This window comes from Dryobates pubescens, chromosome 34 (genome assembly GCF_014839835.1).
Source record: "Dryobates pubescens isolate bDryPub1 chromosome 34, bDryPub1.pri, whole genome shotgun sequence".
NCBI lineage: Eukaryota > Metazoa > Chordata > Aves > Piciformes > Picidae > Dryobates > Dryobates pubescens.
Window position 1 is genome coordinate 7179567 of NC_071645.1, and position 23812 is coordinate 7203378.

General features: G+C 56.5%; 1 protein-coding gene across 1 annotated transcript in view; it reads right to left on the minus strand.

Annotated features, from left to right (window-relative positions):
* Nucleotides 1-440: 440 nt before the first annotated feature.
* Nucleotides 441-23812, minus strand: part of GRAMD1B (GRAM domain containing 1B) — a 152222-nt gene continuing 128850 nt past the window's right edge. The window contains exons 10-23 of the mRNA XM_054175975.1: nucleotides 22914-23009; nucleotides 22410-22490; nucleotides 20632-20747; nucleotides 19298-19454; nucleotides 17604-17793; nucleotides 16183-16326; nucleotides 13938-14056; nucleotides 11579-11721; nucleotides 10329-10432; nucleotides 8743-8946; nucleotides 7272-7362; nucleotides 4140-4247; nucleotides 2886-3003; nucleotides 441-684 (exon numbers count right to left, since the gene is read on the minus strand). Coding sequence (XP_054031950.1) covers nucleotides 595-684; nucleotides 2886-3003; nucleotides 4140-4247; nucleotides 7272-7362; nucleotides 8743-8946; nucleotides 10329-10432; nucleotides 11579-11721; nucleotides 13938-14056; nucleotides 16183-16326; nucleotides 17604-17793; nucleotides 19298-19454; nucleotides 20632-20747; nucleotides 22410-22490; nucleotides 22914-23009 — 1761 coding nt within the window. The 3' untranslated portion in view covers nucleotides 441-594. The remainder of the gene's footprint in view (nucleotides 685-2885; nucleotides 3004-4139; nucleotides 4248-7271; nucleotides 7363-8742; nucleotides 8947-10328; nucleotides 10433-11578; nucleotides 11722-13937; nucleotides 14057-16182; nucleotides 16327-17603; nucleotides 17794-19297; nucleotides 19455-20631; nucleotides 20748-22409; nucleotides 22491-22913; nucleotides 23010-23812) is intronic.

Genomic DNA, 23812 nt, shown 5'->3' on the forward strand with positions numbered 1-23812 from the left:
TGCGCAGGGAGGAATGGGGGGGAGGGGAGGGGCTGGGGGGAGGGGCTGGAGGGGAGGGGCAGGGGCGGGGCCACTCGCTCCGACGCTTCCCTTCGGAAGCAACCAAACCCAGACAGACAGGACAGACAAAACAGGCAGGAATAGCACAGCAGAGTGGTGCACAGGCCCGGGGGTGGGGGAGGGGAGAGAAAGGGGGAGGGGTGGGGGGGCACCTTTGGGGGTGCAGCCCCCTGAGTGCAGCCCCTCAGGTGCTGGGGAGAGCACAGCCCTCCCCTGCACACTCACACACACTCACAGACGGACGGACAGACAGACAGAGCCACGCTCCAGGTCAGCCAGTGCTGGAGCTCCAAAGCCTCCTTCTCCACATGTAGGCTTTTTTTTTTGTTTGTTTCAGTTTGTTTCTGGTTTCTTGATTATTATTATTATTATTTTTTTTTTCCTTTTTCTTTTTCTCTTAAAATCTGTATATAATATAGATATTTATATTCTGTGTGTGTATATATATATATATATATATTTATATATATATATTTATAGCTCCTATTTACACCTATTGCACACCGTCCTCTGGCCTCCTGCATTGCCTGCCTGCTAGTGGAAACGTTTCCGCTTCTCCTCTGGGTCTGACCCGAAGTCCCTGGACCCAATGCCATTCTGGAGACTGATCAGGGAGTCCTTCATCTGCAAGACAACAAAAAGGTTCCCCACTGGGCTGTCACCCCACTGCGGCGCTGCCAGCGATGAGCAGTGTGAGCAGCCTGGCAGTGCAGGCCTGGAGCCTGGCATGGTGCTAGGCCACGCTCAGCATCAGTGCAGGGCCAGCCAGCAGTGCACCAAACGGTGCTGTGCCTGCAGCATGTCACTAAAGCAAGGCACTGGTAGCTACAAACACAGCAAGTTATCTCGGGACAACAGGACATGCACCTGCATCAACAAACCTCGTGTGTGATCAGTAGTTGGATCAATAATCTATAGCAGTGTGATGTGTGGTCACTCATAGGGGACCAATGAGGCCATGCCAACAAGGCACTCCCAAGTTTATATAAGCTGTAGCAGTTCCCTTGCTAGGCACTTCTGCCTTTCCTGTCCCTTCTCCTTCCATGCTTTACTGTGCTATGCTCGCACCATAGGCCTGTGCCATAGGCCTGCAGTACTGGAACAATAAAGGATCAATACCCGATCATATTGGTCAGCCATATTGACTCTAATCTCCCTCGTCACCCCACAGCAGGTGGGGATGCTGCCCCTCCGGGAGAGCCCCCCTCGGGACGTCCTGCCCCACCGCTGCCTCCTGCTGCCCTGCTATGGAGAGCGCTGCCAGCTGGGAGGAACAAATGGGGACTGGGAGAAGGGGACCCTCTGGGAGAGCACTCTCCAAGGTACCAGAGACATGGGGGAGCAGAATGAGGCCTGGGGTGAGCAGAATGAGACATGGGGTGAGCAGAATGAGACATGGGGTGAGCAGAATGAGACATGGGGTGAGCAGCTCCCTCCATAGGGGTGAGCAGAATGAGGCCTGGGGTGAGCAGAATGAGACATGGGGTGAGCAGAATGAGACATGGGGTGAGCAGCTCCCTCCATAGGGGTGAGCAGAATGAGGCCTGGGGTGAGCAGAATGAGGCCTGGGGTGAGCAGAATGAGACATGGGGTGAGCAGCTCCCTCCATAGGGGTGAGCAGAATGAGGCCTGGGGTGAGCAGAATGAGACATGGGGTGAGCAGCTCCCTCCATAGGGGTGAGCAGAAGGAGGCATAAGGTGAGCAGAATGAGACATGGGGTGAGCAGAATGAGATATGGGGTGAGCAGAATGAGACATGGGGTGAGCAGAATGAGGCCTGGGGTGAGCAGAATGAGACATGGGGTGAGCAGAATGAGGCCTGGGGTGAGCAGAATGAGGCCTGGGGTGAGCAGAATGAGACATGGGGTGAGCAGAATGAGGCCTGGGGTGAGCAGAATGAGACATGGGGTGAGCAGCTCCCTCCATAGGGGTGAGCAGAAGGAGGCCGGGGTTGAGCAGAATGAGACATGGGGTGAGCAGAATGAGATATGGGGTGAGCAGAAGGAGGCATAAGGTGAGCAGAATGAGACATGGGGTGAGCAGCTCCCTCCATAGGGGTCAGCAGAATGAGGCCTGGGGTGAGCAGAATGAGACATGGGGTGAGCAGCTCCCTCCATAGGGGTCAGCAGAATGAGGCCTGGGGTGAGCAGAATGAGGCCTGGGGTGAGCAGCTCTCTCCAGCGGGGTGAGCAGAATGAGGCCTGGGCTGAGCAGGAGGCATTGGGTGAGCCAAAGGAGGCATAAGGTGAGCAGCTCTCCCATAGGGGTCAGCAGAATGAGACATGGGGAGAGCAGAATGAGGCCTGGGGAGAGCAGCTCTCTCCATAGGGATGAGCAGCCTTTATTGTCCCAAGCAGGCTGCTGTACAACCAGGCAGTAGACACTGAAACTCCTGGCTTTGTGCTGTTTAGGATCCATATGGAATGTGTCTCTTTCACAAGCTATGGACTTGTGTGGGGCCCAATTAATCCTCCTGAACAGGGCTGGAGGCTGCTGAGTGGAGCAGGGTCAGGACAGATGCAAGCCCTTGAGGGGCTGATGGGAGCAACCCTGAGGTAAAAGCAGTTGCCTTCCAAACTGGGGTGGCAGAGCCCATATATGCTGCTGGGAGGGTTGTGGCCCTGTAGAATTCTCTCCTGCATGGATGTGGACCCCTACAAGGTGACCAAGAAGCAAATAGCTCTTAGGACCAGAAGACCCATCTAAAGGGAGACTGCAGTGGAGGTGACACACCTGAGGGACTGCAGTGGAACCAGGTAAGGCTGAAGGCTTGGGAGGATGTGGTGAGCCTCCAGCCACAGCAGGAGCTGGCCCTGTGCTCTCACCTGGTCGAGAAGCATCACAGAGGATTTGATGATCTCTCGCCACTTCTGCAGCTCCGAGTCATGATACTTCTGCTGAGACTCCAGCAACTGGGCCCACTCTGTCTGGGACTGGGGCAACCTGCCAGGCACAACAGGAGCAAGACTGAACCCAGGGGAAGTGAAGGCAAGGGGGAGCAAAGGGGATTTGGAGGGGGTGTAGCTGGCATTGGTTTCTGTCTAACCCTTTCACCCCTCAGGGGCAGCTTTCTTGAGCCAAAGTGCACTGCACTGTGCTCAGGAACTTCATCAAAGGGATCCCAGTGCACCTCTGGATTAACCTGGGTGAGCAGCTGCTAGCAAAGAGGTGCCTTGTGCAGGAGCTGCTGGAGTGGGGGTGGAACTGCAGGGGAGGGGAAGGGGAGGACAGAAGGCTGTCATTGCCTGGGAGACACCAAGAGTGGAAGGTGGCCCCAGGGCCACTGATGGGGAATTGTGCAGGGCAGCAGCATTGTGGAACCATGGAATTGTTTGGGTTGGAAAAGACCTCCAAGATCATCTAGTCCAACCTTCAACCCAACCCCACCATGGCCACTAAACCATGTCCCAAAGTGCCATGGCCACAGGTTTCTTGAACACCTCCAGGCAGGAGGTTTCCACCACCTCCCTGGGCAACCTGTGCCAGGCTCTCACCACCCTTATGGGCAACAACTTCTTAATATTCAATCTCAATCTCCCCACTTCTAGTTTTGTTCCATCCTCCCCCAAGTCCTATCACTCCCTGACCCCCTCCAAAGTCCCTCCCCAGCTTTCCTGGAGCCCCCTGCAGAACCTGGAAGGCCACCAGAAGGTCTCCTGGGAGCCTTCTCCTCTGCAGCCTGCACAACCCCAACTCTCTCAGGCTGTCTGCAGAGCAGAGCAGCTCCAGCCCTCTGCTCCTCCTCCTGGCCCTGCTCTGGACACCTTCCAGCCCCTCCAGAGCCTTCCTGGCACAGAGGCTCCAGAGCTGGCCCCAGAGCTGCAGCTGTGGGCTCAGCAGAGTGGAGCAGAGGGGCAGAATCCCCTCCCTGGCCCTGCTGGCCACACTTCTCTTGCTGCAGCCCAGGCTCTGCTTGGCTCTCTGGGCTGCAAGTGCTCCCTGGTTTACACAGAGAAGTTTTTCAGCTGGTTTCCACAGAAAAGGAGCAACCTACCAGAGAGCTCTGCTGTTCTGGGAAAGCCTCTAACACCTACAGGAAAGCATGAGGAGAGGCAAAGAGCGAGCAGGGGGGACTGTACCTTTCCTGGAGCCTCAAGCCCTGCCACGCCGTGAGCGTCTGCGTCGTGTACTCCAACATCCAGAGCTTGTAGAACAGCATCATGTTGAGAATGACCAGCAGCACCAGACTGCAAAGACAGGACACCAGTCAGCTTCCCAGCAGCACTTCACAGCTGGGGAAACACCCAAGGCTTCCAGGGTGGTGCCTGCAGCCCAGCTCCATGCTGTATGTGAGTGGGAATTTAGAGCCTGAGTAAAGGGCAGGTGGTCGGAACCCAGAGCTTCACCTGCTGGGAGAAATGTGTGAGCAAGGAGGACAGCCAGACAGAAAGACAGGGATGGTGGGTCAGAGAGAAGAGGCTGGATGAGGGGATGTGCTGAATGCCGAGAAAGGGAGGGAAATGGGAGAGCAAAGAGGTAAAAAAAAAAGAGAGAGACAGTACCTGAAACAGATCCTAATGGGAGCAGGGAAGAGAAAAGACGGAGCAGCTGCAGGTTAGAAACGGACTGACACGGAACAGGAGCAACTGAGCTGGGCAGGGAGGGCTCAGAGACAGTGCAGAGGGGATATGGGGGGAGGGGGGAAGAAGGGAACAGAGGGAAGAGAGGCAAGGAGGACAGACCAGTATCTGTGTGCCTGCAGCTACTGGTGAAGTTGGCTCAGCTATAATCACAGAACCATGGAAGTGTTGAGGTTGGAAGGGAGCTTTGAGATCACCAAGCCCAAGCTCCCCCAGAGCTCCCAAGCCCACCCCTGCTGCTCAGCCACTGCCACTGAACCACAGCCCTCAGCACCACATCCATGTGGCTTTGAAACACCACCTTGCTGGGCAGCCTGGGACAGTGCCTGAGGACCCTTGCTGGGAAGCAATTGTTCCTAATAACCAACCTGACCCTCCCCTGGCACAACCTGAGGCTGTTTCCTCTTCTCCTGTCACTTGTTGCATGTGAGAGGAGACCAACCCCCAGCTCACTGCAGCCTCCTCTCAGGTAGGTGTAGAGAGCAATGAGGTCTCCCTCAGCCTCCTCTTCTCCAGGCTGAACACCCCCAGCTCCCTCAGCTGCTCCTCCCCAGCCCTGTTCTCCAGACCCTTCTCCAGCTTGCTTGCCCTTCCCTGGACACATTCCAGCAGCAGCTGAGCTGTGTGTGGCTGCTGCAGCCCAGCCCAAGGCATGCCCACACAGGACAGGGGCTGGCACGCCCCTGCAAGCTGCAGCCTGCATGCACCCAGCCTCACCCCACGGTGGGGACATCACTGTGGGCCCCTGATGTGGCCAGACACTGCCCTGCTCCTGCTGCCAGCCACCCCCAGGGAGGAGAGTCCAAAATCAGATGCTTGTGCCTGGCTCTGGCTAGTGCAGCTCTCTGGCTGGAAGAATGGCTCTCTATCAGCCAGGGCAGGCAGCAGGGTGGCAGCTGGCCAGGAGGCTGAAAACACAGACTCACAGCTTGCATTGGCTGGAAGGGACCCTCCTCAAAGGTTTGTACAGCTTTGCAGCCTGTGCTTTTAATCCCAGGGTGAACAGTCATTCACCTTCACCCTGCTCCAGGCTTTTCACAACCATTGGAGCAAGCAGAAAACTCTCCCTTGGATGCTGCCACAGAATGCATGGGGCTGAGAGGGAGCCTCTAAGGTCATCTTGTCCAACCCCCCTGCAACCAGCAGGGATACCTCCAGCTAGAGCAGGGGCACATCAAGTTTGGCCTTGAATGTCTCTAGGGATGGGGCCTCAACCACCTCCCTGGGCAACCTGTTTCAGTCTCCCCACCCTCACTGTGCAGAACTTCCTCCTGGTGGGCAACCTAAATCTACCCTGCTCCACTTTCAAACCATTGTCCTTTGTCCTGTCACCCCCAGCCCTTGTCAAAAGTCCCTCCCCAGCTCTCCTGGAGGCCCTTCAGGTACTAGAAGGCTGCTCTGAGGTCTGGGTTGGAAGTAACCTTAAAGATCATCCAGTTCCAACCCCCTGCCACAGGCAGGGACACCTCCCACCAGCCCAGGTGGCTCAAGGCCTCATCCAGCCTGGCCATGAACACCTCCACAGCCTCCCTGGGCAACCTGTGCCAGAGTCTCCCCACCCTCACTCTCAACAATTTCTTCCTCATCTCCAGTCTCAGTCTCTCCTCTCCCAGCTCAAAGCCATTGTTTCCCATCCTGGCACTCCCAGCCCTTGTCCAAAGTCCCTCCCCAGCTCTCCTGGAGCCCCTTCAGGTACTGGGAGGCTGCCCTAAGCTCTCCCTGGAGCCTTCTCTTCCCCAGGCTGAACAGCCTCAGCTCTCCCAGACTGTCTTTGTAGGGGAGGTGCTGCAGCCCTCTGCTCTTGGAGAGCTTTTCCAACCCAAACAATTCTATGATTCTATGAGAGAAGGCACAGGCCCAGCACATACACTGAGCTGTGATGACACAGCCCCTCCCAGGGTGGCACTCCCATGGCCATCTTTCATGGCCACAGCTGGCTTGGCAGCAGATTACATTCAAGTTCAAATTAAAAGGAAAGCAACCCAGAGTTTCCAGATGCCTTTGAAAATCTCTGACCTGTGTCTCTGCAATTAAAAAGCCTCTTTCTAATTGCCAGAATTCTTCTAAGCATGGATTTCCCCTACCCTTGCACAGCTGCTCCTTGCCCTGCTTGCTGCTATCAACACTGCCTGTGTCCCAGACACAGCTGAGCTGACCCAGAACATGCAGCTCTGCAGAGCCTGTGTGTGGTTAAGACAAGGCCAAACCTGAGAGTTCCAATCCTGAGGGCTCTAATCCTGAGGGCTCCAACCCTGAGAGTTCCAATCCTGAGGGCTCTAATCCTGAGGGCTCCAACCCTGAGAGTTCCAATCCTGAGGGCTCTAATCCTGAGGGCTCCAACCCTGAGGGTTCTAATCCTGAGAGCTCCAACCCTGAGGGCTCCAACCCTAAGGGCTCCAACCCTGAGGGCTCCAAACCTCAGAGCATCAAACCTGAGAGCTCCAACCCTCAGAGCTCCAGACCCTGCCTGTCTTTGCTCTTCTCTCCTCCGCCCTGCACAATGTTTGGGACCAGAGAGCAAAACCTCTCAGAGGGGAGCACAGAACACCAGAAACACCAAAGGGCCAAAGCTGTTGAAGGCTGAGTGTGAATGAAAGCAACACAACCCCCCCCCAACAAAACAGCACTCACACAAAACTGATGACAAGGAGCAGCTTGGAGACACTCTGCAGGTGGAAGCCGCTGGGGCTCTCCTCAGGGATGTGCCGTGTCTGAGTGGAACCTGAGCGGAGAGATGGCTTCAGGAAGTGCTCTCCTTCTCCCTCTGCCCACCCCTCCATTCCAGCCACAGACTGACAGAATCATTCAGGATGGGAAAGGCCTCTAAGATCATCCAGTCCAACCATCAGCCCTACCCCACCAGAGCCATTAACCCATGTCCCCAGGTGCCACGGCCACAGGTTTCTTGAACACCTGCAGGGATGGGCATGCCACCACCTCCTTGGGCAGCCTCTGCCAATCCCTGACCACTCTGGCAGAACAAAATCTCTCCTAATATCCAACCTAAGACTCCCCTGACACAGCTTTGAGGCCATTGCCTCTTGTCCTCTCCTTAGTTAGCTGGGAGAAGAGGCAAACACCAGCCTCACTTCAACCTCCCTTTAGGGAGCTGCAGAGAGCAATGAGGTCTCCCCTCAGCCTCCTCTTCTTCACCCTACATCCTCTCAGCCCTGGAATGCCTCTTCCCATTAAGCCAAGAGAATTGGAATTAGAATTACAATTAGAATTAGAATTAACCAGGTTGGAAAAGACCTCAGAGATCATCAAGTCCCACCTGTCACCCAGCACCATCTGAGCAAATAAACCATGGCACCAAGTGCCGCACCCAAGCCTTTCCTGAACACCTCCAGGGATGGGGACTCCACCACCTCCCTGGGCAGCACATCCCAAGGGCCAATCTCTCTTTCTATGAAGCATTTCTTCCTAACCTCCCCTGAACCTCCCCTGGCACAGCTTCAGACTGTGTCCTCTTGTTCTGCTGCTGGGTGCCTGGCAGAAGAGCCCAACCCCCACCTGGCTCCAACCTCCCTTCAGGCAGTTGCAGAGAGCAAGAAGGTCTCCCCTGAGCCTCCTCTTCTGCAGGCTAAGCAACCCCAGCTCCCTCAGCCTCTCCTCCCAGGGCTGTGCTCCAGACCCCTCCCCAGCCTCCTTGCCCTTCTCTGGACACCTTCAAGTCTCTCAATGTCCTTCTCGAGCTGAGGAGCCCAGAGCTGGACACAGGACTCCAGGGGTGGCCTCAGCAGTGCTGAGCACAGGGCACAAGGACTTCCCTGCTCCTGCTGGCCACACTGCCTGCTGCAGGCCAGGATGCCCTTGGCCTTCTTGGCCCCCTGGGCACACTGCTGGCTCCTGTTCAGCTGCTCTCCACCACTCCCCCCAGGTCCCTCTCTGCCTGGCTGCTCTCAGCCACTCTGCCCCCAGCCTGCAGCACTGCCTGGGGTTGCTGTGGCCAAAGTGCAGCCCCTGGCACTTGGCTGTGTTCAGTCTCCTGCCCCTGGCCTCCGCCCATCTGCCCAGCCCGTCGGGGTCCCTGTGCAGAGCTCTGCTCCCCAGCTCCCAGCCTCCCCGCGAGGTGCCCAGCGCCAGCCCCGCAGCGGCTCACCTGCCACGTGCTTGATGCGGTGCGCCACCTCCTCGTCGGTGGGGGTGGTGACAGGGCTGAGCACCTCCTCCAGGTGCGGCACCCGCAGGTGGCCGTGGGCTCGCTTCCGGCGCCGCACCGCCGCCGGCTTGCTCGCCTTCTCCTTGGGCGATTGTCTGTGCACCTCCGCCAGGTAGCTGCTCTCCGTTTTGGCCAGCTCGCTCTCTGCAGGCAGCAAGGCAAGGCACTTTACAGGGGGGGCTTATTTGACTTCGAGAAGGGGACAGCAGAGGTGCTGAGGGGACTGCAACAGCCCCAACACTCTCTCAGCCTTTCCTCCTCACAGAGCTGTTTCAGTCCCCTCTGTCCCCTTCAGTCCCTGCAGCCCTTTGCTGTCCCCTCTCCAGCAAGTCTCTGTCCCTCTTGAACCAGGGCTGTTCAGCCTGGAGAACAGCAGCCTGAGGGGGATCTGATCAATGCTGATCAATACTTCCAGGGTGGGTGTCAGGAGGCTGGGGCCAGGCTCTGTTCAGTGGTGCCCACTGGCAGGACAAAGGGGAACAGACACAAACCTGACCATAAGATGTTCCATCTGAGCACAAGAAGGAACTTCTGTAACTGAAGGGTGATGGAGCTCTGGAGCAGGCTGCCCAGAGAGGTGGTGGAGTCTCCATCTCTGGAGACATTCCAAACCTGCCTGGATGTGTTCCTGTGAGACCTGCCCTGGGTGACCCTGCCTTGGCAGGGGGCTGGACTGGATTATCTCCAGAGGTCTCTTCCAACCTTTCCCACCCTGTGTTTCTGTGACCTAAGGATGTTGAGATGCTGGAAGGTGTCCAGAGAAGGGCAAGGAGGCTGGGGAGGGGTCTGGGGCACAGCCCTGGGAGGAGAGGCTGAGGGAGCTGGGGTTGCTTAGCCTGCAGAAGAGGAGGCTCAGGGGAGACCTTCTTGCTCTCTCCAACTTCCTGAAGGGAGGCTGGAGCCAGGTGGGGGTTGGGCTCTTCTGCCAGGCAGCCAGCAGCAGAACAAGAGGACACAGTCTCAAGCTGTGCCAGGGGAGGTTTAGGCTGGAGGTTAGGAAGAAGTTCTACACAGAGAGAGTGATTGCCCACTGGAATGTGCTGCCCAGGGAGATGGTGGAGTCACCATCATTGGAGGTGGTCAGGGGGAGACTTGATAGGGTGCTTGGTGCCATGGGTCAGTTGATTAGGTGGTGTGGATGATAGGTTGGATGTGATGATCTTGAAGGTCTCTTCCAACCTGGTCTATTCTATTCTATTCTAAGCACAGCCACTGGGCCAAAGGAGCTGGCAGTGTCTAAGAGGCTCATGGCAGAGGGCAGACCCCACATCCCTTCCACCTTCTGCCAGCCTCTGCCCCCAGCCTGCCTGTGCTCCTGCCAGAGAGCAGGACTGCTGACCTCCTCTGCTCCAGCCAAGTGCCCCCAGCACTGTGCAGTCCCTGCAGCTGGCCCTTTCCCCAAGGTCTGAGCCCAGCAGGCTGGCAGCAGCACTCCTGCTGCCCCCTGGCAGGGAGGCCTGTGCCAAGGATGGAAGGAGCCTCTGCCTGGGGGTCATTGGCACTGCTCCCCTCGCTGCCACTCTTACCCAGATGACGGAAATAGTCTTCCAGGCCACTCCAGAAGTTCTTCTCGATGAAGGACTTCACCAGCCCCCAGGGCTGCTTCCTGTAGCGCAGCTCTGTGGAAACCCTGCAGTGAGGAAAGCAAAGTCAGCCCCCAGCCCTTTTCCAGCAGGCAGCCTGAGAAAGAGTCATGCAGTCTTCATCCTGGAAGGCTCTCAGACCTTTGTGTTTCTGGAGGAGAGGCACTGCAGGAGAAGTCCTTCTAAAGGCAAAGGCAGGAAGATCTCAAGAGTGCTTCTCCAAGGTCCTCCCCAAGACCTGCATTTAGATTACTCAGCAAACACCAAAGCCTACAGCTCTGCCTGCCACCAAAGTCCTCTGCTTCTCCTCCTCACATCTCAGAGGCACACAGAATCATCACAGAATGGCTTAAAGTTCATCCAGTCCCAACCCCCTGCCATGCGCAGGGACACCTCCCACCAGCACAGCTTGCTCAGGGCCTCATCCAGCCTGGCCTTGAACACCTCCAGGCAGGGCACAGCCACATCCTCCCTGGGCAACCTGTGCCAGAGTCTCCCCACCCTCACTCTCAACAATCTCTTCCTCCTCTACAGTCTCAATCTCCTGTCTCCCAGCTCAAAGCCATTGTTCCTCATCCTGGCACTCCCAGCCCTTGTCCAAAGTCCTTCCCCAGCTCTCCTGGAACCCTTCAGGTACTGCAAGGTTGCTCTGAGGTCTCCCTGGAGCCTTCTCTTCTCCAGCTCTCCCAGCCTGTTCTCACAGGGGAGCTTCTCCAGCCCTCTGATCATCTTGGTGGCCTCCTCAACATTTCCAGGTCCATCTTGTGCTGGGAGCACCAGAACTGGAGGCAGTGCTGCAGGTGGGGCCTCAGCAGAGCAGAGCAGGGAGGCAGAATCCCCTCCCTCGCCCTGCCGCCATCCTTCAATGCAGCCCAGGATATGGCTGGCACTGAAGTACATCCTATTGGCTTACCACATGCAGTTCAGTGTGTGAGACAGTGGCCCTGCCAACCACTGCTTCCAGGAAGGGAGCAAGAAAAGTCTGTGAAACCCTCTCCCTGAGCCAGCTGCACCAGGCCTGGTGCTCGCTCCACGTCACCCCAGCGGCCAGCTGCCCCGGAGCGCTCCGGCAGCAGGACAGAGAAAGAAAAAGCTCTCCCCCAAGGCCTTCCAAGACAGCAAACAGCTGAGCTCCCACCCAAAGGTGACTCCTGGCCATCAGGAAAGCTCTTGGTGCCCCCCAGGGAGCGTACCTGAGTCGGCTTTTGTTTCTGGCAACACGAGTCAAGGTGTAGCGGTTAATGGTGTAGAAATAGTCGTGGTAGGGGACATCGTGGGTTAGCACCTCTGCATCTATCACATAGCACTCGCTCTCCTGGCTGGCTTTGTACATTGTCTGCAGGAAAGACAGCATGCAAGGCAACTATTAGTGTGGTTAGAACACAGCTTTGGTGAGGTTGGCACCTTCCCTGGCCCTTCACCCCGACAGCCAGCAGCCCACAGCGGCGCCCCGGCTTTCCTGCCCCGCCGTGAGCAACTCCCCTCTGCCACAGAACCACAGAGGCAAGCAGGTGGGAAGAGACCTCCAAGATCATCAACTCCAACCAATCACCCAGCTCTAACGAATCAACCAGCCCATGGCACCAAATGCCTCATCCAGGCTCTTCTTAAACACCTCCAGGGACATCAACACCATGCCCTCCCTGGGCAGCACATCCCAAGGGCAATCTCTCTGTCAGTCAAGAACTTCTTGCTAAGATCAAGCCTACACTTCACCCTGGCACAGCTTGAGACTGTGTCCTCTTGTTCTGTTGCTGAGAACAGACCAACCTCCACCTGGCTACAACCACCCAACATAAGGCAGGCTTGAAGGAACCAACTGATTCACTCAGGGGTTTTCCCAAGGGGTGTTGAGTTCCAGCAGCTCAACCTCTCATTTTGCATCAGAGACATAGCTATGGACACTGCTACATGAGGAGAGCTCCTCTGGGACCTTTGCAAGTGTCACCTTTTCTCCTTAAACTGATGTCTGGCTTGTCAGGGAGCAACCTGCTCTAAAATCAGAGGTATGGCCAAGGGCAGCCTGGCCTGGATCAAGAACAGTGTGGCCAGCAGGAGCAGGGAAGTCCTTGTGCCCTGTGCTCAGCACTGCTGAGGCCACCCCTGGAGTCCTGTGTCCAGTTCTGGGCTCCTCAGCTCAAGAAGGACATTGAGAGACTTGAAGGTGTCCAGAGAAGGGCAAGGAGGCTGGGGAGGGGTCTGGGGCACAGCCCTGTGAGGAGAGGCTGAGGGAGCTGGGGTTGCTTAGCCTGCAGAAGAGGAGGCTCAGGGGAGACCTTCTTGCTCTCTGCAACTCCCTGAAGGGAGGTTGGAGCCAGGTGGGGGTTGGGCTCTTCTGCCAGGCAGGCAGCAGCAGAACAAGAGGACACAGTCTGCAGCTGTGCCAGGGGAGGTTCAGGGTGGATGTTAGGAAGAAGTTCTTCCCAGCAAGAGAGATTGGCTCTTGGGATGTGCTGCCCAGGGAGGTGGTGGAGTCACCAGCCCTGGAGGTGTTTAAGAAGAGGATGAGGCACTTGTTGCCATGGTTTCATTGATTAGATGGTGCTGAGTGAGAGGTTGGACTGGATGATCCAATCTGGTCTTTTCCATCCTGGTTAATTCTGTAATCTGTACCTCTGCAAGGTCCTTTCTAGCATAAATTACTCTGTGCCTCTAAACACCTTAAAAATCTATCAGTTACTTCTTTGAAGCCTTCTGATCTGCTGCTTGCTTTTGTCCCAGAGCAAACCTCACCAAGGGGACAGACACAGCTCACTGCAGATCCACAGGACAGACAATTGCCACTTACCTGTGCAGAGAGGGCACAGCAAAGTCACAGAACCTCAGAATGGGTTGGCTTGGAAGGGACCTTCAAGATCATCCAGTGTCAACCCCCCTGCCATGGGCAGGGACACCTCCCACCAGCACAGCTTGCTCAAGGCCTCATCCAGCCTGGCCTTGAACACTTCCAGGCAGGGGACAGCCACAGCCTCCCTGGGCAGCCTGTGCCAGAGTCTCCCCAGCCTCACTCTCAACAATTTCTTCCTCATCTCCAGTCTCAGTCTTCTCTCTCCCAGCTCAAAGCCATTGTTCCTCAGCCTGGCACTCCCAGCCCTTGTCCAAAGTCCCTCCCCAGCTCTCCTGGAGCCCCTTCAGGTACTGGAAGGCTGCTCTGAGGTCTCCCATCTCCCCTCTCCCAGCTTCATCCCATTCCCTGTTGTAGGCATTGTATGTAGATTGCATGCACTGGTGAGGAGATGTGAGGAACCTGGCCAGACAGTATCTGACTTAATAACACCTGCTGGACTTCCCACATCTCAGCACACACCAGTTAGAACCTGCTGCCTTGTTTGCAACCTCTTCTGCTTCTGGGGGTCCTCTCCTTGGAGCCCAGCCCAGCCCAGCTCTGTCCCCTTAGTCACTCCCACTGCAGCCATACTGGGCAGCAAGGAAGAGCTGTGAAGGGGCATGGAGAGGGAGGAGGGCAGCATGCACAGCAGTGTGCCCAAGGCAAGAAAAGAGCTGCAGATCTCTCCCTGCAAAGCATTCCACAGCTGCTCCCCTCTCACCTACCTGTGTCTCAGTGACAGTGGCAGTTTTGGGGGCCAGGGGGTTGGTGAGGGTGATGGTGTACAGGATCACTCTGGTCTGATTGCCATTGTCTTCCTTCTTCCAGGGGTGAAAGATAATATCTGAGAGGACAAAAAACACCCCATTCAGTTCAAGGGATTAGAAACAGAGAATTGTTTGGGTTGGAAAAGACCTCCAAGATCATCCAGTCCAACCTTCAACCCAGCCCCACCATGGCCACAGGTTTCTTGAACACCTCCAGGCATGGGGACTCCACCACCTCCCTGGGCAGCCTCTGCCAATCCCTGACCACTCTGGCAGCAAAGAAATTGTTCCTCAGCTCCAACCTAACCCTCCCCTGGCACAATTTCAGGCCATTTCCTCTCCTCTCACCTGAGACTAGGGAGAAGAGAACAATCCCCACCTCACTTCAGCCTCCTCTCAGGGAGCTGCAGAGAGCAAGGAGGTCTCCCTCAGCCTCTTCTTCTCCAGCCTCACCACCCTCAGCTCCCTCAGCTGCTCCTCCCCAGCCCTCTTCTCCAGACCCTTCCCCAGCTTCCTTCCCCTTCTCTGGCCCTGCTCCAGCCTTTCAAGGTCCTTCTTGGACTGAGGGCCCCAAAACTGAACCCAGGACTTTCAGCGTGGCCTCCCCAGCACCAAATTGGAGAGGGACCTCAGGTTAGTTCCCCAGGGAAAGGCACAACCTAGAGCCAAGCTCAGGCCAGGATCTCCCTCCCCTTGGAGAGGCTGGCTGCAGAAGCACAAGGGCTGAACTGAGTGTTACAGAAAGGTCTCCTCTATTGGAGGTGAGCATTTCCCCTTCTTTCAGGTGCAGGGAAAGGAGGAGAGGCTGGGGACATAAATCCTACAGCAAACCTACAGTTAGAGGACCAAGAGGACCACAGCATGCCAAGGGAGAACACTCTCCTTGCATCAGCAACTGCACAGCTGATGCCAGTGGCTGGTGTGAAGAGCTTTTTCCTCACACTTGAACACACAGCATTAGGCCTTAGCTGATGGCAAAAAAGAAGAGAGTCTGCTCCTTTCCTAAACCAAGAGCTGGCTCTGACAAAGTAAAACTGGAGAGCCAAACAAGGCTGTTTCCACCTGCTTTTGGTTACTGTCAGTAAAGGTGTCCCAGGAGCTGCTCACAACATCACCCAGTGCCTAGAGCTGCCTCAAGAGCTGCTCAGAACATCACCCAGTGCCTAGAGCTGCCCCAAGAGCTGCTCAGAACATCACCCAGTGCCTAGAGCTGCCCCAGGAGCTGCTCAGAGCATTCCCCAGTCCCTACAGCTGCCCCAGGAGCTGCTCAGAACATCACCCAGTCCCTAGAACTGTCCCAAGACCTGCTCAGAGCATTGCTCAGCCCTAGGTCTGCCCCAGGAGCTGCTCAGAACATCACCCAGTGCCTAGAGCTGCCCCAAGAGCTGCTCAGAACATCACCCAGTGCCTAGAGCTGCCCCAAGAGCTGCTCAGAACATCACCCAGTGCCTAGAGCTGCCCCAGGAGCTGCTCAGGACATCACCCAGTGCCTAGAGCTGCCCCAAGAGCTGCTCAGAACATCACCCAGTCCCTAGAGCTGCCCCAGGAGCTGCTCAGAACATCACCCAGTGCCTAGAGCTGCCCCAAGAGCTGCTCAGAACATCACCCAGTGCCTAGAGCTGCCCCAAGAGCTGCTCAGAACATCACCCAGTCCCTAGAGCTGCCCCAGGAGCTGCTCAGAACATCACCCAGTGCCTAGATCTGCCCCAGGAGCTGCTCAGAACATCACCCAGTGCCTAGATCTGCCCCAGGAGCTGCTCAGAACATCACCCAGTGCCTAGATCTGCCCCAGGAGCTGCTCAGAACATCACCCAGTGCCTAGAGCTGCCCCAGGAGCTGCTCAGAACATCACCCAGTCCCTAGAGCTGCCCCAGGAGCTGCTCAGGACATCACCCAGTGCCTAGAGCTGCCCCAGGAGCTGCTCAGAGCATTGCTCAGCCCTAGAGCTGCCCCAGGAGCTGCTCAGAACATCACCCAGTGTCTAGAGCTGCCCCAGGAGCTGCTCAGAACATCACCCAGTGCCTAGAGCTGCCCCAGGAGCTGCTCAGAACATCACCCAGTCCCTAGAGCTGCCCCAGGAGCTGCTCAGAACACCCTCCAGTCCCTCAGGTGAAGTTCCAGCCCCAGAGCCTTGCTGTGCCCCTGGCAGGGGGGCAGCCCAGGGGGCAGCCCCGGCCGCGGCCTGCCCCTGCCGGCAGCTCACCGGAGAAGCGTCGCTGCTCCATGAAGTCCCTCTGGAACTGGGAGTCGGTGAAGAGCAGGTCATAGAGCTTGTCCACGCTGAAGTTGAACACCTCATTCACATACTGACGGCCATTCAGGTCCTCATAGAAGGCCTGGACCTCCCCTGTGGGCAAAGAGAGCCCCAAGCCCCAGCCGTGAGCCCCGGCGCCGCACGGGACCTGCACCTTCCTGGCTGGCTCTCACAAGAGGAGCCCCAAAAGGGCAACCTCTGAACCCTTTCCCTGCACTGATTCACAGCTTCACAGGTGGGAAGGGACCCTCAAAGGTCATTTTGTCCAAACACCCTGCAGGCAGCAGGGACACCTCCAACTAGAGCAGGCTGCTCGGGGCCACATCAAGTCTGACCTTGAAAGTCTTCAGGGATGGGCAGAGGCCAACAGGATGGCACTGAACAAGTCCCAGTGCCAGGGGCTGCACTTTGGCCACAGCAACCCCAGGCAGTGCTGCAGGCTGGGGGCAGAGTGGCTGAGAGCAGCCAGGCAGAGAGGGACCTGGGGGGAGTGGTGGAGAGCAGCTGAACAGGAGCCAGCAGTGTGTCCAGGGGGCCAAGAAGGCCAAGGGCATCCTGGCCTGCAGCAGGCAGAGTGTGGCCATTGGGATGTGCTGTCCAGGGAGGTGGTGGAGTCCCCATGCCTGGAGGTGATCAAGAGGGGATTGGATGTGGCCCTTGGTGCCATGGTTTAGTCCTGAGGTCTGTGGTGCCAGGTTGGACTCGATGATCTTTGAGGTCTCATCCACCTTGGTGATTCTGTGATCCCTGGGCAACCTGTGCCAGTGTCTCCCCATCCCCACTGTGCAGAACTTCCTCCTGATGGCCAACCTAAATCTCTCCTGCTCCACTTCCAAACCATTGCCTCTCATCCTATCTCCACAAGCCCTTGGCAACAGCCCCTCCCCAGACTTCCTGTAGGTCCCCTTCAGACACTGCTGCCCCAAGGTCTCCCTGGAGCTTCCTCTTCTCCAGGCCCCAACTCTCCCAGCCCCAACTCTCCCAGCCTGTTCCCATAGCAGAGGTTCTCCAGCCCTGTGACCATCTTCATGGCCTCCTCTGGACCCTCTCCATCAGCTCCAGGTCTCTCTTGTGTTGAGAACTCCAGAGCTGGACACAGCCCTGCAGGTGAGGTCTCAGCACAGCAGAGGGGCAGGACCCCCTCTCTCCATCTTTGGCCACACTGCTTTGGATGCAGGCCAGGATCAGGAGGTCTCCTGAGCTACACAGGTTATCCCCACCCTCCACATCCACCTTCTGCAGCCCAAGAGGGGAATTCTTTGCATCTCCTGAACTGAAACTAAATTCAGTATTAGCCTCTCCAGTCCCTCACTGGTAAGGATGAGAGAAGGCTGAAAACAACTCTGCTGGAACAACCCTGCCCCACATACCTTCATCATGGGTCTCTGAGGAGTCACTGAGCTCAGTGGGGATGTCTTCATTGTCATTGAAGTCTAGGGAAGGGGAGGTGACAGGGCCAATGATCTCAATCTTCTCTCCCATGATATTGGCAATGCCAAGGTCTTTTTCCACAGGACTCTCTGCCACTGCCTCCTCCTCTTCTGGCAGCACTCCATCAAACTGCAGCAAGGAGAGAGCACAACAAGGGCAAGATCAGCCCCTGGCAACACAGGGACGTGGCTGCCCCCTCCCTGGAGGGGTTCAAGGCCAGGCTGGATGAGGCCTTGAGCAAGCTGGGCTGGTGGGAGGTGTCCCTGTGGCAGGCTGGTTGGAACTGGATGATCCTTTTAAGGTCCCTTTCAACCCAAACCATTCTAGGAGGTGGGGGAGTCACAGGCCCTGGAGGTGTTCAAGGAACAAGTAGATGTGGCACTCTGGGCCATGTTCTAGTGGCCATGGAGGTGTTGGGTAGCAGATTGGACTTGCTGATCTTAAGAGGTCTTTTCCAGCCTGGCTGACTCCATGACTCTATGGCTGAAAGCAGAGAAGAACTTAGAAGCCTTTTACCTTCAGGACTCCTTTCACCTACAGGTATGGAAAGGAAAATGCAGTTGCAGCTGAGGACAGGCACACTCTGCTCCCTGCTCAAGTGGCATGCTCAGCACTAGAGGCTAGAAGAAACTCACTGGAACCAGAAGACTTCATCCTGAAAATGATTCTGGGGTTGGTTTCTTTTGGTTGCTCTCTAACAGGAGCACATTAACCACCAGAACAGCTGCCCAGGAGAGGCAGTGGATCTTTATGGACTTCAACTATTCCAGGCTGCTGGAAGCCAGCCCAAGATAAGTGAACACTAAGCAGGATTTCTGTAGCCTGGGGACAACAGAGAATGCCCTGGAAACACCTGGAGGTGTTCAAGGCCAGGCTGGGTGAGGCCTTGAGCAAGCTGTGCTGGTGGGAGGGGTCCCTGCCCATGGCAGGGGGTTGGAGCTGGCTGAGCTTTGAGGTCCCTTCCAACCCAACCCATTGTAGGATTCTATGAGACTGAGGCAATTTGTTACTTCACAAGTAATTGGTCTAGGCCTGAAGAAATTCCAGATGGAAGGATCAGAGTCTGTGGCTGAGTCACAGAATGTTAGGGGCTTGAACACCTCCAGGCAGGGCACAGCCACAGCCTCCCTGGGCAGCCTGTGCCAGGCTCTCCCCAGCCTCACTCACAACAATTTCTTCCTCCTCTCCAGTCTCAATCTCCTCTCTCCCAGCTCAAAGCCATTGTTCCTCAGCCTGGCACTCCCAGCCCTTGTCCAAAGTCCCTCCCCAGCTCTCCTGGAGCCCTTCAGGTACTGGAAAGTTGCTCTAAGGTCTCCCTGGAGCCTTCTCTTCTCCAGGCTGCACAGCCCCAGCTCTCCCAGCCTGTCCCCACAGGGGAGGCTCTCCAGCCTCTGATCATCTTGGTGGCTTCCTCTGGAACCTCTCCAACAGTTCCACGTCCTTCTTGTGTTGGGGGCACCAGATCTAGTCTTGATTAACTTGCTCAAGGCCTCATCCAAGCTGACCTTGGACACCTCCAGGGAGGAGGCAGCCACAGCCTCCCTGGGTCACCTGCTCCAGTGTCCCTCCACCCTCTCTGTGAAGAACTTCTTGCTCATCCCCAGGCTCAGTGTGCCACGAGGCAGCCACTCACCGAGGCTGGAGCTTCACTGCTTCCTGTGGATGTCAAGGTGCTGGCAGTGACAGATTTCTTTGGCAGCTGAGGGCTGGCTTCTGGCTTGGCCTCCATGCTGCTTTTGGAGGAGCTGTCGTTGACTTCATTCTCTTCCACAGGGATCTCTTCACAGTAGCTGAGACGCCACAGAGAACAGAGGGGTTTATGTTTACACCTCTCAGAACAGCTACAGCTGGACACACAGAGCAAGTAAAAACACTTCCATCAAGCTTCCACTGAAATGGCTCCCTGCAGGGAAGATCATAAGCCCAAACCTTCCAAGGGTTCCTACACACAGGGAGAACCTTCAGCTCCTCCTGGCCACCTAACACGCTGCCTGCCCTTCCCACTGGGATGCTTGGGCTGGGGTTGGAGTGGCTGGAGAGCAGCCAGGCAGAAAGGGACCTGGGGGTACTGGTGGACAGCAGCTGAACAGGAGCCAGCAGGGTGCCCAGGGGGCCAGGAAGGCCAAGGGCAGCCTGGCCTGCATCAGGCAGAGTGTGGCCAGCAGGAGCAGGGAAGTCCTTGTGCCCTGTGCTCAGCACTGCTGAGGCCACCCCTGGAGTCCTGTGTCCAGTTCTGGGCTCCTCAGCTCAAGAAGGACATTGAGAGACTTGAAGGTGTCCAGAGAAGGGCAAGGAGGCTGGGGAGGGGTCTGGAGCACAGCCCTGGGAGGAGAGGCTGAGGGAGCTGGGGTTGCTTAGCCTGCAGAAGAGGAGGCTCAGGGGAGACCTTCTTGCTCTCTGCAACTGCCTGAAGGGAGGCTATAGCCAGCTGGGGGTTGGGCTCTTCTCCCAGGCAGGCAGCACCAGAACAAGAGGACACAGTCTCAAGCTGTGCCAGGGGAGGTTCAGGCTGGTTGTGAGGAAGAAATTCTTCCCAGCAAGAGAGATTGGCTCTTGGGATGTGCTGCCCAGGAAGGTGGTGGAGTCCCCATCCCTGGAGGTGTTCAAGAGGGGATTGGATGTGGCACTTGGAGCCATGGTTTAGTTGATTAGATGGTGTTAGGGATTAGGTGCTAGGTTGGACTTGATGATCTCTGAGGTCTTTTCCAACCTGGTGGGTTCTGTGGTTCTATGATTTACAAGCATTAGCAGCAAGCAGAAGCATTTTGGGCCCCACTGACTTCCAGGAGGAAATGGAACCCCTTCAGCCCTTTAAACACTCACATTTAAGGGCAAACACTTGGCCACAACCTTCAATCTCTCACCAGGGACACTGAGCAGTTTGAGGCATGCAATGCATCATGATTCTTACTCTCCTGAGGCCACCTTTTCTTCATCACAGGCAGGAGTTTAGCCCTCCTCACTCACCCCATTGTGTTGAAGTCATCATCAGGAGGCACATAGTCTTCATCATCACTGGTCAGACCCAGCTCATTCCCATAGCACTGGTGGACAAAGTGCCAGAGCTCCTTTGGACAGAGAGGCTAAAGGAGGGAGCAGAGGACAGCAGGAACACAAAACACCATCAGCTGGCCTTGAACACCTCCAGGGAGGAGGCAGCCACAGCCTCCCTGGGCAGCCTGTACCAGAGTCTCACCACCCTGGTACTGAAGAACTTCTTCCTTAGCTCCACTCTAACCCTGCTGTCCCTCAGCTTCAAACCATCCCCCCTTGGCCTGGCTCCAGACATCCTCATGAGAAGTCCCTCTGCAGCCTTCCTGCAGGATCCCTTCAGGTACTGGAAGGCAGCTCTGAGGTCCCCCTGGAGCCTTCTTTTCTCTGGGTTGAACACCCCCAGCTCCCTCAGCCTGGCCTCAGTGCTCCAGCCCTTGGCTCATCTCTGTGGCCTCCTCTGGCCTCTCTCCAACAGCTCTGTGTGCTTCCTATGCTGGGGACACCAGAATGGCTGCAGGATTGGAGGTGGGAAGGAACCTTAGAGATGTCTTAACTCTGTTTGCCCTTCTTTCCCACACACACTCCAACCCCCATGTCTTATCAGCAAATGTGGGCCAGGTTCTCCCTACTTCTCTCTTGCCAGGCATGGATCCCACGTTTGGAAGAAGAGCTCAGGAAGTGTTGCCTGCCTTTATCACTCCACCTCTCAGCTCCCATTTGCTCTGACCTTGAAAGCAAGGGCAGTGAATTTTGTCAGGAGCTTCCAAAGGCTGATTAAATGACAGCACATGGGAGCAAGAGAAGCTGCCCTCTGCAAAGGGATCCTGCTGCATACTGAACACCACCCTGACTCTCAGGACAGAGTATTCTGGGGGTGTGATTACTTGAGCCTCCAGGAGGGGATGAACTCAAGCCAGAGCTTCTTGAAATGCCTGCAGCACTCTACCATCAGCTCCTGAGCCTTGCTCCTGCAGGGAGGCCAGGAATGCTCCTGGGATCTGCTTCTAGGATCAAATAGGACAGATGGGGCCCCTGGCACAGCAGGTGCACAGCCCTGCTCCACTTGGAAATCCAACCCAACCAGCCCTTACCCACTGCACTGCACACCCCCCACTGTTCTCCTCTGCTTTTGGGATGCCCTGAACTAAAGATGAGGAAAGACTTCTTTAACTGAAGGGTGCTGGAGCCCTGGAGCAGGCTGCCCAGAGATGTGGTGGAGTCTCCTGCTCTGGAGACTTTCCAACCCCACCTGGATGTGTTCCTGTGTGCCCTGCCTTGGCAGGGGGGTTGGACTGGATGAGCTCCAGAAACCCTCTCCAACCCCCACACCTCCTCATGATCTTTTGCTGCTCTGCCTCGACCTCTGCACCTCTGAAGCACAGAATTCCCCAGAGTGCACTGAGCTCTCTGTGCTGCATTGTGAACTGCTCTCACCTGGCCTGTTCCACCTGAACAATGGACCTCAAAAGGCCTTCCTCAGGTGCATGCTTCTACACAGCCCTGCCCATGGCAGGGAGCTTGGAACTAGATGACCTCTAAAGTCCCTTCCAACCCAAACCACTCTATGATTCCATCTCAGCAGAGGCAAAGTGGCATTTGCTAAGTGCACACTGACAGAATTCCAGGGAAGAAGAGGGAATTGCAGCTGCAGTCCTGTACCTGCTCTGCCCAAACACAGGTACCATGCCTCTGCAGGTGTCTGAAACCCCCCCTTTCACCCCACCCCAAGACTGAGCTGCTGGTCTCTGTACCTTGTCCAGGAGGGCATTCTGCCAGAGTCTGAACATCATCATGTAGGTCCTGTCTCGAGCCCCAAAGGAAGTAAAAAAGTGCTGAATGGGGAGAGATGGAGAGACAATCAGTTCAGAAAAGGAGAAGGGAGAAGCCTGCTTGGGTCACTCCCCAGCTGGTGTCCACAGGAGCTCTCAGCAAGCCACACAGTGCAGCTGCTCAGCTCTTCAGCACAGCCTGAAGCTCCTGGAGGTCTCATCACTGGGAGGCTGAGTGCCTCTCACCTAAGGCAGTGAGCACAGGAGCAGCTGTTAAGAGATGTGCTGCCATGCAACCTGCATCTTCTACCTGCCCCCACCCCCCCATGTGAGCTACCTGTGTCCCAGGGTCTGCAGCAGCTCTGCACCCATCCCTCTGCCCCCTCCCAGGCCCCAGGCAGCACAAGCTACCTCGGAGCAGACACTGCCCTGCCTCTGAGAGCCACAGAGGGTGGCCCCAGAAGGGGGGAGGCTTGAAGGCAGTACCTTTTCAGTGTCAGTGCAAACTTGGATGGCATTAGGGATGAGCCTTGCTGTCTTCTCCTTGGTCATGGAGCAGATGTCCTTCAAGCGAACGGTCAGCTGCGGCCGGCCGGGCAGCAGGGGCGAGGCAGGAGGAGAGCACAGGCAAAGAGAGACACTTGGTGAGAGGGACAAGGGAAAGAGGCTCTCACAGCTGCACCAGCAAGCACCCCAGCATGGGGAAGTTGTCTGCTGTGAGGGTGGTGAGACACTGCCAAGGGTGGCCCAGAGAGGCTGTGGACGTCTCAGCCCTGGCGGTGTTTAAGACCAGGCTGGATGAGGCTTTGAGCAACCTGGGAAGTGCAAGGAGGACATCAAATTGCTGGAGGAGGCCAGGCCACCAAGATGGTCAGAGGGCTTCAGAACCTCCCCTGTGGGGACAGGCTGGGAGAGTTGGGGCTGTTCAGCCTGGAGAACAGGTTGGACTTGATGATCCTTGGGGTCTCTTCCAACCTTCGTTACTGTGATACTGTGATACTGTGAAGAGAAAGCTCCAGGGAGACCTCAGAGCAACCTTCCAGTACCTGAAAGGCTCCAGGAGAGCTGGGGAGGGACTTTGGACAAGGGCTGGGAGTGCCAGGATGAGGAACAATGGCTTTGAGCTGGGAGAGGGGAGATTGAGACTGGAGATGAGGAAGAAATTGTTTAGAGTGAGGCTGGGGAGACTCTGGCACAGGCTGCCCAGGGAGGCTGTGGCTGTGCCCTGCCTGGAGGTGTTCAAGGCCAGGCTGGATGAGGCCTTGAGCAGCCTGTGCTGGTGGGAGGTGTCCCTGCCCATGGCAGGGGGGTTGGAACTGGCTGATCTTGGAGGTCCCTTCCAACCCAAGCCACTGTGTGGCTCTCTGAGGCACGGGGACAGCCTT